The 12,400-nt window shown below is 40.6% G+C and overlaps 1 protein-coding gene across 4 annotated transcripts in view; it reads right to left on the bottom strand.

Annotated features, from left to right (window-relative positions):
• MYRFL (myelin regulatory factor like) overlaps positions 1-12,400 on the bottom strand; it is a 128,220-nt gene that overhangs the window by 62,657 nt on the left and 53,163 nt on the right. For all 4 annotated transcript variants that reach the window (XM_078449688.2, XM_078449685.2, XM_078449686.2 and 1 more), the window contains exons 6-9: positions 8,490-8,640; positions 5,060-5,255; positions 2,695-2,771; positions 1,064-1,174 (exon numbers count right to left, since the gene is read on the bottom strand). In XM_078449688.2, the coding sequence (XP_078305814.1) occupies positions 1,064-1,174; positions 2,695-2,771; positions 5,060-5,255; positions 8,490-8,640 (535 nt within the window). The remainder of the gene's footprint in view (positions 1-1,063; positions 1,175-2,694; positions 2,772-5,059; positions 5,256-8,489; positions 8,641-12,400) is intronic.

Here is a 12,400-nt window from a genome sequence, read left to right as displayed (position 1 = left end):
ATCAGCTCATTTTTTGAAACCAAAACAAAACTATCCCTATGAGAGTAGCTTTTGTTTTAGGAACCGCATGAGAAAACTTTGCCAACTTCCTCTGCAATGCTACAGATTCTCTAATCCTTAGAGAATAGGAGTTGTCCCCTATCTCTAAAGTCAAACAGTCATAGTAATAATTGTTATTTTCATTGTAATTATTAGCTATCATCTGAGTCCTCAAAATGTGTCATACACTGGGCTAAGCAGGTTATCTATAGTATTTCATTTAGAACCCCAAAACAACCCCATTGGAGTAGGATATGAACATTGTCCCCATTTTAGAGAATGGGAAAATAATGAGTCCCATTTTAGAGAATGGGAAAATAATGAGAGGGTTAAGTCACATGCTCAAGGGCACCCAGCTAGTAAACGGTGGTTTCAAATTTCAAACTCAATTTTTTCCAACTCCAAAACGTATGTTCTACAACCAGTGACTCCAAATTTGAGACTGCATCAAAGTCACCTGGAGGATTTGTTAAAATACAAATTATTGGGCCCCGCCTCCAGAGCTTTCGATTCTTAGATCTTTGGTGAGAGATCACACTTCTAACAAGCATCCTGGTGACAGCATCTCTGCCAGTCTGGGGCCACACTATGAGAACCACAGGTGTAAATCATTGATCCGAGTTCCTTTCCTTTCTTAATCAAAAGAAGCTATTGCAGAACTCCAGGAATCAGGGCTTTACACTAGTGACCAGCACACAGGTTTCAGCAGGGCAGTTGGTCCTCAACCCTTGGACAGCAGTGAGGCATAAGCATGTGGTCATTCTAGAGAATCGTGGAGGGAGTCAAGGCACGCAGATTTGAGGTTGGGCAGGAGAGTAGGCACTGTGGGGGATGAGCATGGAAAGACAGTAAGGGTAAATGAGACATGTTAAGAAACAGGAAGAGTTCAAGAAGGGGGAAGTGGCCAAGGGCAGCCTGGGTGGCAGGCTGGCAGCACCAAGAGGACCAGAGGGGCCTCTGGAGGGCACTGGCCAGTCACATAGAGTACCCGGCCACCGTGGGGCATACATAGGGATGCCAGTACCTCTGGTCAGGATTTGGTTTTCCCTTCTTCCTCATGTTATTTGCTGTAGTTTCGCTGAAGTGTAACCGGCCCAACGTAATTTTGGTGACCTGGTCGGCCAGCAGGTCGATTCTAAAACAAACAGCAGAAATACCGAGAGACTGTGAGAGAACGTGGACTCCTCGATCATACCTAACTCATCCTGAGAGTCTCAAGTATGTTCAGTCCCCCATTCCCATCACACTGCAGAGGACAGTTTATTCCAGTTGCTGATTTTTAATAAACTCTCCACAACATGGTCTGGAATGGCTGCCAGGGAATAATTCTTGAAAGGTAAGATATGCTCATTCAGCAGAAGCTCGAGCCTGGAGTTTCTCACCCATAAAGGCAGTATGCTCCCCATACCACATATGGGTTCTTTTAACTCCACAATGGGGAGCAAAGACATTTCATTTGTGCCTCTGCCACTGCTGCTAGAACTGCCTCCTGACAAGCAATTTCTCTAGGTTCCTCGCGAACTCCTTTGTATCCCCTTCACGTATTTGCCCTCTCTGGGCCTGGCCCCTAAGGAAGACCACACCCAGACCGCCCAGGCGGGAGAGGGAGAACCAGATGCACCAGGCGACTTTACTGCTGAGCTTGTACACATGGCTCCCACCGGAGCGTCAGGCCAAGCTCCTGCCTGGTCTCTCGAGGCAGTAGGACCATCTTTGTGCCGCCCGGAGTGGGATTGCCTCAGGGTCAGAACACTGGGATATCTCAACTACGTCCCAGCCAAATAGTCAAAAAGCAAATCACACTCCAAGTCATTCCACAGGCTGAATGCTCACTTTGGACTGCCATATTGCTTGGGATAATCCCAGGGCGGTGCGCTTTCTATTCTGGAACCCATTAGGCAATCTATCAACATAGCTTTGAAAAATAAGAAAAAATGAATTGTAAGCACAGCGTAACTTAAAAGAAAGGTCTCATCATAACCTATGTCAAGGAACCCAGGTGGTTAGCAAAGGTGTCAGTAATAAATGGTTATGAAAATAATGACTTAAAAATGAAGCTTTTTACAAGAGTTTGTTTGAAATTATTTCAATGCATTTTACCTATTTTATTTTTGTTGATACGCATGTGTTCATAATATTAACATCTTATTACCCATGTAGTTTCTGCAGTGGGATTCATTTTATTTTTTATTACTTTTTTTTATTCACATATAGTTGATAAATAATGTTACGTTTGTTTCAGGTGTACAACATAGTGATGTGACATGTCTCTACTTGGGCTATGCTCACCACATCTGTAGCTACCACACAATGCTATCACAGTAACACTGACTATATTCCTTGTGCTGTATCTTTCATTCCTGGGACTTACTCATTCTATAACTGGAAGTCTGTATCTCCTACTTCCCTTCACCCATTTTGACCATGCCCCAAGCCCTCCCCTCTGGCAACCATCAGTTTGCTCTCTGTATTTATAGGTCTGTTTCTGCTTTCTGTTTGTTTGTTTGTTTGTTTGTTCATTTGTTTTGTTTTTTAGATTCCACATGTAAGAGAAATCACATGGTCGGTGGAATTCATTTTTAATAAACAAAATATATTGGGCAATGGGTCTTTTTACCATAGCATTCACAAAGGAATTCAGAAAAGAAATCTTACTTAACAGGATTGAAAATCTTTTTGCTTCTATCTGCTTGGGATTGTTCAATAGCAATTATTTGACTGGTAGCTTCTACCTGTTTGGAACAACAAAAAGTAAATTAGTTATTGACTACATAAACTTATTAATAAAAATGTTCATTAGTAAACAACATTCAAGTGCTTTAAAACTTTTCCAAGGCATCATGATAGTCACTGGGTAGGAGGAACAAGTCACTGAAAAGACATATAAGACAATGGCCCCAACCTTAAGCAGTATGCTATTGGTGAGAAAAGAAACAATTATCTGTAAAACTAAACAATGAAAACACAAGACAACAGAAAACTTCAGGTGAGCGGTGATTATAGTGTGAGCTAGTAGGTGATTAAAACACCAGGAGCAAAACACAGCAGCGAGGCAGCTCAAAGGATGCAAGCATTCATTCGTTCATTGATCCATTCATTCCATAGATACCTGCATTCGTTCATTCATTTATTCATTCACGTAGGAGCCCCTGCTATGCACCAGGCATTGCCCGAGGCATTGAAGATGAGCAGTGGACAAAATTAAGAGAAATCCCAGCCCTTGAAGAGCTTGCATTTGAATAAGAAGAAATAACAATAAACAATAAACAATAAAAATAAATAAAATACAGAGAATGGTATTTTTTCAGTACTTGTTACAAAACTCTTCTTGCTCTTAATGAAGAGTGGCATGGGGGTAGTGAGATCTGCCCCGTCATATATGGCTTGTGGGTATTAGCATAATAACAATTTTTCTGAAAAGCAATTGGGCAATCTACATCAAGAGTTTTAGTAACATCTGTCCTTTGATGTATAAATTCTTCTGGAATGTATCCTCATGCAAAGACAGGTATACGTGGATGTTTACTGAAGTTTAACTAACAATAAAAAATTGAAAACAAGCAAAACTTATAATAATGCAGGAATATGATACATTTATACAATAGAAACTGTATCATCTTTGTAAATAATACCTTATAGAATCTTTAATATCACATGTCATTTTCATAATATGCTATTAACAATATGAAATGAATTTTAAAAACTTTTTATTAGTGAGAGAGAGAGAGAGCCAGGGGGAGGGGCAGAGGAGGAGGAGGAGGAGGAGGAGGAGGAGGAGGGGGATGAGGAGGGAGAATCTTAAGCATGCTGTCCACCCAGTTAGAATCCCAACGCAGGGCTTGATCCCACGACTCTCGGATCATGATCTGAGTCAAAATAGAGAGTCAGACACTCAACTGACTGAGCCACCCAGGCACCCCGAAATTAATTTTAATAAGAGAAAAATTAGACTAACAAATGGTGGGTCCCAAATATGAATGAATTTTCTTTCTTTATAGTTTTCTTTTGCATTCCAAAATTTTCACAATGGATTCACATTACTTCCATGATCAGAAAAATATGTTTTGTTGCTGTTTGTTTGTTTGTTATCTGTATTTACTCTGGGTTTGGTTTGGAGCAAGCAACTCAGTTTGGAGCAAGAGCAGCTGATGTGTTCAGCAGTCAAGCCTCATTTTGGGAGACTCAGTGCTAAGCTCAGGTTAATAATCAGGACAAAATATGCAGATAATGGATGTTTTTCCCCCTGAGAAGCTGGATCTGAGGTCACAAGTTAAGAAAGAGTTGTTGACCTCAGAAATCATCCTACCTGCACTCTAAACTCAACTCTCTCATCCACTTATCTTGAATGAATTGTGTAACTTTACTCAGTCTCTCCTCTGTTAAACTGGAAAAAAGGGGACATTGACCAAATTAACAGTTCCTTGGTTTTTTAAGTCAGGGACCTATTTGAGAATTTGGTGAAAACTGTGAATCTATTGCATTTGAAAATGCACCAGCATCAAAAAGAATAAAATAATTACATTTAGTCAAAGGAGTGCAAGATTTATATACTGAAAACTATCAAAATGTGGTTTGAAGTGATGCTGTCCCAGGTTCTGAGCCAGTTTCAGACTTCAGAAATTAGCAGCTTCTGCCTCCTATGTCTTGGAACGTTTACTCTTAGAACCCATCCGCCATGCTGTGAGGAAGCACAACCTATCCCACAGAGAGGTCTGTGTGAAGAAAAGCCAAGGCCTCCCAGCCACAGTCTCATTTGAGCTCCTGGCCAATGGCCAGTCCAAACTTGACAGACATATAAATGAGCCATCTTGACACTGGATCCAGGCCTAGCTGAGGACCCCTGAACAGGCATGAACTGCTAGAGCCAACCCCTAACTGGCCTGCACATTTGTGACCCAAATAGATGGCTGTTATTATTTTAGGTTGCTAAGTTTGGGGGACAGTTTGTTAGGCAGCAACAGATAACAGGAGCACTTAATAAAAGTTAGCTTAATTAAACCAAGCTAAATAAAAAACTTACCTTAACCCCAAAAGCTTTCAAGTAAAACATTTCTATTGGCTTTAGGCCCATTTGGGTTTGGACAAATTTTGGACTTCCCCAAACTTGGATATGGATGGTTATCTGAAAATGGTTTTTCTTTTGGCAAACAAAAGCTTCATCTGCTGGTGAAAAATTAAATCCTTTGTCTGTGATAACTCGATAACCGACATCGGGTCTATGGAAAGAGGAATCAAGAAACCAGTTTAACAAACATTATCCACACATTTTCTTTCATTAACAATATCAATTGTATAAACATTTCAAGAAAATATATTGTAGAAAGTGATTTTTGCTATATTGAATCAATTTGGTGAATTTTTGCTGAGGAAGTGAAAATGCTATTTCAAAACACAGATGGCTTTCTCACAGCATTTTATCTTCTCACAAGGAAGAAGCACAATTCTTGCCAAATGGAAGACTGTCGCCTTGGCCTGCCTTTTCCCTTTGTGCTTTCCAGAATTCTAATTTGACCCCACCACACAATAGAAAGACGTAGTCCAGAAGTTGAGAAATCGCCACATTCCTCAGACTTGTGAAATATCTGGGATAAAATTCATCTTTTCCACCTTAAAAAAAAAAAAAAAAAGCCTCTAAATGTCATCAGCAACACCACACTCAAATACTCCCTCAGATGAATGAATCCCTCAGATTTAGCCTGTTGGTGGTCATAAGAAAAAGGCAGACTGGTCAGGATTACTAGGAATAGCTTTAAACCAAATTAACCAGAGTCAGTCAGAACACTGATCGAAACCTGTTTTCACCAGAGTTTAGTCATTTCCTTCTTAGCCTCCTGCTCTGGTAATAGCACTGAAAACCTACTATGCTGGTTACTTTTGCCGGGAACAGAAGTGGTGCGGTGGCTAATCAGACTCTTGTTTTATTTGCCCCATAAAATTATGTTCAATATCAATGCTATGTGTATGACATGTTTAATTAACTACTTCCAATGTTAAGGAAAATAAAACATCCTTAATGAATAGAGAAGAGAATATAAAAGGTGAAAACTTTTTGGCGAGTTTTTCCCATACATATTGTAGATACGGAACATGATTTCTAATTCATCAAGATTCCTAAATGTGGGGTTTTCCTCAGGTAAGAAGCTCCTTCCCAGGACCACAAGCAGAGGCGAGCAGGACTTAGAGCTCTGCCGCTCTCTGCGGCTGTGTATGTGGTTCTCTGCTTCCCGGGATCTCAGTTTGGATGGCTGCCAGTATAATGAACAACACTGAATTTCTAAATTTTCCTTTAACTCCAGAGACAGAAAATATGGATGAGTCTCTTGGGAAAAGAGTGTTCCTGCTCTTTGCAAGTTAAGCTCCTTCCCAATGGGTCAAGTCACTGGGCCATTGATCACCTCCAAGTAGCTGACATGTCAAAGGCTCCACAGTCCTGCGGCTGCCAGCAGCAAATTCGGGAACAGTCACTGAATGAAGGATTTGATAAAGACCACATGTCTTATGCCATCTGGGAACTTCATATTGACTCAGGTTTCTAGAACTAATCTTCTAATTTGCTCATCTAAAGGCTAGATGAATTGAATCGTATAGATTTTACTGCAGAGGGTAATAAGAACAGTCTTGGTTGAGAAAATAGGAAATACCTTTTTGTAAAATATCTTTTTGTGATCTTCCATGTTTCACTATCAAAAACTCCGAAGAAGGTAAGGTTTGTAGCTCAGATATGAGCATTAGCCTGAAATTTAAAGATTGCTGGAAGCAGAAACTGAATCAACCAACAATCACAATGTTGAAGATTCCTGTGAATCTTAAACACCAATCTCTGGCTATAGAAATTTATTTACCTAAAAATAGTGATTCTGATTTTGGTATCAAAAGATATACATAAAGTCAACTAAACTGGCTTTTAAAAAGCTCTGTTGACACAAGTTTTAAATATCATTCAGAAAAAAGTTTTTGATAAATTTTCAATCCCCTAACTTTAGTGCTTTCAGGAAAACTTAAGGAAACAATATTTTTGTATCAAATTAGACATAATAATCTGAGACAAGTGATATTCTGTCTCAATGATATGAGTAGTGGAATTAAGATGACCTGAATTCTAATGTAGATTAATATTGTCCTTTTCTTGCACTTAAGAAAAGTGAATTATGTCTAAGCATTCAAAATACATCTGCCTCTATACCTTTGAGCTGATACCATCCATGTTCTCTTTTTTTTCCAGATCAGTGGAGTTTAGATTGGCTGTTCAAATAAACTTAAAAAAAAAAAAATCTACTCAAATGAGAAGAAAGAGAAGTTACCTCAAGAAGTTGAGGTTTCATACCTTGGTACTCATATTTAGGAAAGCCTATGAAATACTCCCCGAAGGATAACTAAATGCGGACTAAGACTCAAAACCAAGACCTATGGACCCTTCCTTTCTTTTTCTAATTGCACTCAGTGGCAAAGACAAAAGTTGTGACAGTTCAATGATACAATTAGCAATTTGCTTCTTTCTGCCTCCCATTCAACATACCAACTCCCAAAGTCTGTTTAAGTCCTTAGAATTTGCTTGAAGGAAAAGATATCTTCCTTCTAGTTCATCCAACATGAAAGTCCTAGTGATAAGTTTTGCTCTTAAATAAGCTATATTTGAATTTGGAAAATACCACAAAGGCCCTCGTTTGTAGACCAAAATTTCTTATTTCATATTATATGTATTACTTGAAAATCCCATTCTTTATCCATTAACATTTTTTTAGGTTTATTCAAGAAGGCGTTTTTAATCTTAAAAATTCTAGAAGACTTAAGTGGGTGACATATCCTCAGGAATAAAGAGAAGGCTCAGAGGATGTTTAAGAGTAATAATATGTACGTTCACATTTATTTCCTGAAACTATAATGTCACAAGATTAGGATGAAAATTTTTCCAGTTTAAAGATATTTTCTATGTTTTACTTTCAGTCTCTTACTACAAAGCCACCACCAACTGTGACTGCTTCAGTAGATGTTGCCAATGAACTTGACAATACTGATTCACAGCATAAATATTGGGGAAGTAGGGGTGTCACCAGCTAGCAATTTAATGTGGCCCCCTAAAATAGTATTTTATGGAATTTTAAATTAACTGCAGGGTTAAATGTTACTGATTTGGGAAATCTCCATTTTCCAGCATTTAGGTGAACTGGGTATTGATCTCAGAAAGATTCGCTCTCCCTCCATCATTTAGTGGGCAAATTATAATGAGTTAGAATTTTAAGCTTGGAGTCCTAACGGCCAGAAATCCACGTCTCAACTCTTCACTAGTTGGAATGCAAAACATAAGGAGTAAAGCACGCTTTCTCATTGGCCCATCCTATTCAATCAGGAGTGGCATCAAAGCCCAAATACTTGGATTTAGTCCTGAAGATTAGCACTGCCTTCCTTCCCTCGCTCTCCAGCACAGCACCAGGCATCCCTGGGCCACTTACAGTTTCTCGTAATGACCATTTAACAAACTGTGCCAAGGAACACTTTGATACGGCTGCCACTTCAGAGTAGGAGAACACTGGTCCACAGGCATCATGTTCTGTCCCTCACCGTCGTAGTCTTGCACTTCACTGCTGTGACTCCTATTTGTCACTGCAAAGAAATCGGCATGTTAGATCCTTCCTCCAAGGCTGTTTTTCCTAGATTCGCAGACAGCTGCAGGGAGCCAATGAACTGGCCATGGATGAGGTAGAGTGAGCACGTGGGAAGTAACAAGTGTTGGGAGGCAAGAGACGTGTGGCTAGCCTTGTTTCCTCATCTGCAAAAAGAGCAATTTGGGGTCAGTGATCTCTAAGATGCAATGGTACTTGGGATATTTTGCCCTCAGTGTCTGTCTACCCTACTTCCTGCATAGCCACTTCCAGCCAACGTGGCTCCAGGGAAGCCTACTCCCAGTCAGAGGAGGGTATGGGGACCCAGACCGGATCAGTTAAAACACAACATTCACTACTTGCATTAATAATTCCATCAGGTAGGCTCATGGCCCAATCCTATCCAAGCACAGTGCACTTCTGCACTTCAGCGGACAGGGGTTCAAAGATGCCGACTCTTTTCCATGAGCTTTAAACCTCTGAGATATAACCCCAAGAGCTGCCGGCACCATTTTGGGAATGCTTAGGAATGAACCCCACAGCAGCAGAACACAGAGTTGAGAATGAAGGGCGCCCAGTTTTGATGGCGTGATTTGAGTTCTGGGATCCAATTCTAAACTCTTGAGTTATAGGAGCCAATAAACCCTCCAGTTTTGTTTTTGGTTTGTTTTTTCCTTAAGGCAGTTTGAGGTGTGGGGGTTTTGTCCTTTGTTTCTTTGTTTTTGTTAATTGCAACCCATACATTCTACTCTGTTATGGGTCCCTTGTGGCACTAGCTTTCTGAGCTTAGAGGAGCTATTTATTCACTTAGTGTCTTACTTCCCTCAACTGCACAACAGAAATTAAAACAGATGTCTTGCCCATCTTGCAACATCACGCAAGCAGAGAGAATACCATAGTACAAGTGCACTCAGAAGCTAATGCCAAGATAAAGTAACAAAATATCGTATGTAGTATTGACGATATGAAATTGCCACTTTTGTATGTTAAAATAACAGCAATTTCACATACACGAGCTACTATTTTTGCATAATCCTTGTAAATTGTTTGTCTTAATTTGAGTATGCTTCCAGACCGTGTGGTTCAACCTCAGATACTTTTTATGTAAATTCTATTGGTACGTTTTCTGTTTTTCTTTTAACTCCCCTACTATCACTCATGCCTGACATCAGGAGTGAAAGGGAAATAGTGGGCGTTCATAAGATCAGGTGCAGGCTGTAAGCAACAACAGAGAAGCACAACATGGGCTCCTGGGGAGCACGCACTTAGCCCAGAGCTTAGAAAATGCAGGGTTTTCTTTCACTCACCTACCTTTCTTTCTTTATACTTGCACTGCAGACTTGCTCACATAAATAAACAACACACTGCTTCAGGTTGTCTTTGATCTCAAATGTCATACAAAATGTGTTTTCTTGGGGTGTCCCTATTAACACGTCACCTAAGCAAAACATTCTTTTTTTTTTTTTCCAGTTTTTGTGACCAACCGTTTTGAAAAGATTTCTCAGAATCATGAAAACCTTCCCCCCGCCCCCCCCCCCCCCACCGCCACCTCGGCTAAGACTACAGGGGGTCAGCAATGCAAGGACCTCCTCATGCCATCACTCCTCCAAAAGTTACCAGACCTAAAAACTTTTTAAAACAAACGGATAAACAAAAACCTTCCACAGTTCTCCTGCTTATACCAAATTCAGAGAAGAGGAGAAACCAGTTCTTCCTTCTTTCCTTCCTCTCTCCTACAAGGGACAGGGGGTAAAGGAAGTTCAGGAGCTTGGAGTCTGAAATCAGATGGGCCTGGGCTTGAGGCACAACTGTACATTTCATAGCTGTACAATCTAGGAAAATGGGTTCAGCTCTCTGGGCTTCAGTTTCTTCATCTACAAAACGGAGGCAACAGTATGAAACCTCCTGGGCTCACTGTGTGATGAGATTCACTCATAACACAATGAGTTATGACTGTAGGTGCTGAGCACAGGGCCTGTCGCTAGCAAGGATGTAAACTATGGTGCTTTTGGTTAATGTTAGTGGCACTGTCGTCACCACCTGCACTTGTTTTGGCTCAGATGACTCAGTTATTCCCAAGAAGCCTTGAGGAATACTTCATTCTTGGCCTCTGTGGTAATTCTATACGATGTGAAATAACTAACACTGAGTGCCTGAGTGAATATCAGCTAACGTGGGCCCTTTCCCACTCAGGCATGGTGGCCAGGTCAAGGATAACAGCAGTTCCTGCCTTTTCCCATTATAGCAGCAAAGCTAAGGGGCAGTCACTCTAACAACACCAACACAGTCATGGCTTCCCTGGGAGCTGGCCATCCGCTGGTGACATCCAGGGACCCCAGGCCCACACTGAAATGCCAGGCACAAGCCTGAGCCCAATACTGGGACTTACTATTATTCACACTAATAATAATGTCTACTACTCCCATGTCCTGTCTGTACCAAGACACTTGACACGGTTTCTCATCCAGTCTTCAAAGTAAGAACGCCTTTTCTTCAATAACCTTTCTTCAATGAAGTCTAATATACATAAAGAAGAATACACAGACCATTAGTACACAATTTGATACTTTCTAATAAAGTGAATTATACCGGGTAACTATCAGTAGGCCCGGAAATAGGACACGTCCAGGACTCTAGAAGACACCTTCATGCCCCCTTGCAGTTACTACTTTCCCCTACCCAAGACAAATCACTAGTCCGATACCTCATACCATAGAGGAGCTGATAGAAATGGAATAATATGGTACGTATTCCTGCGTGTTGGCTTCTTTTGCCCAATATCATGTTTATGAGATTCACTCATACACATATTGTTGCAAATGGCAGGCGTTTTGTTTATTCCCATGCCTGTAGAGTAAGTACTCCCCTGTATGACTATACCACAATTTATCCTGCCCTTGACAGCCATTTGGGTTATTTTCAGTTTGTGGTTATTGTAAGTAATGCCACTGTGGGTATTTTTTTGTGAATGTCTTTTCATAGGCATATGTACACATTCCTGTTAGACACAGTCTAACACAGTCTTGGGGTGTCCCTATTAACACGTCACCTAAGCAAAACATTCTTTTTTTTTTTTTTCCAGTTTTTGTGACCAACCATTTTGAAAAGATTTCTCAGAATCATGAAAAGTGGCAGTGGAATTACTGGGTCACAGGATATGCTTTAGTAGGTGCGGCCAAACTGAAGTAAGGATTCCTAATCTCATTTAACAAATGCAGCAACTGGGGTTCAAAGACCTGAAATAACTTGCCCAGAGTCACAGCTGGTAAGTGGAAGAGACAGGATTCAAACCACCCTCTTCTTTTCATGCTATAGCAAGGATTTCTCGAGAAAATGTAGCAGAAGAGAAATAGGAGTGTGAAGGCAGCACACTGCCCAAGTCCCAACCCTTTTGGAAAAACTCATATTTGCATTTTAATGCCTTTCAAAATATTCTTTTCTACATTACTTAAAAAAAAAATCTTAGAAATGGGTGAAGTAGAAATTATGATTCTCATTTGGCAATCAAGAAAAGTCAGGCTCAGAAAGTCCCCAACTGCTGAGGAGACGAGACAGATACTTTTTCTGACTCTACAGTGTGAATTCAGCCAGTGCACCTCTCACTGGGAGCCAAAGGCCATAACTCTGGGGCTGAAAAGTCCTTTTGTATTTGAGGTCCAAACTACGTGAGTCAATGAATCCTCTCATAGTTGGGGTTCAGATCAGATGGAAGCAGAACCCCCTCATATTTGGGATCTAGGCCATGTGAGGCTGGAACCAGC

The sequence above is a fragment of the Panthera onca genome, chromosome B4 (genome assembly GCF_046562875.1).
Source record: "Panthera onca isolate mPanOnc1 chromosome B4, mPanOnc1 haplotype 2, whole genome shotgun sequence".
In the NCBI taxonomy this organism is placed as follows: domain Eukaryota; kingdom Metazoa; phylum Chordata; class Mammalia; order Carnivora; family Felidae; genus Panthera; species Panthera onca.
The sequence above is the reverse complement of the archived record's forward strand: the minus strand, read 5'-3'. Positions and strand labels throughout refer to the sequence as shown.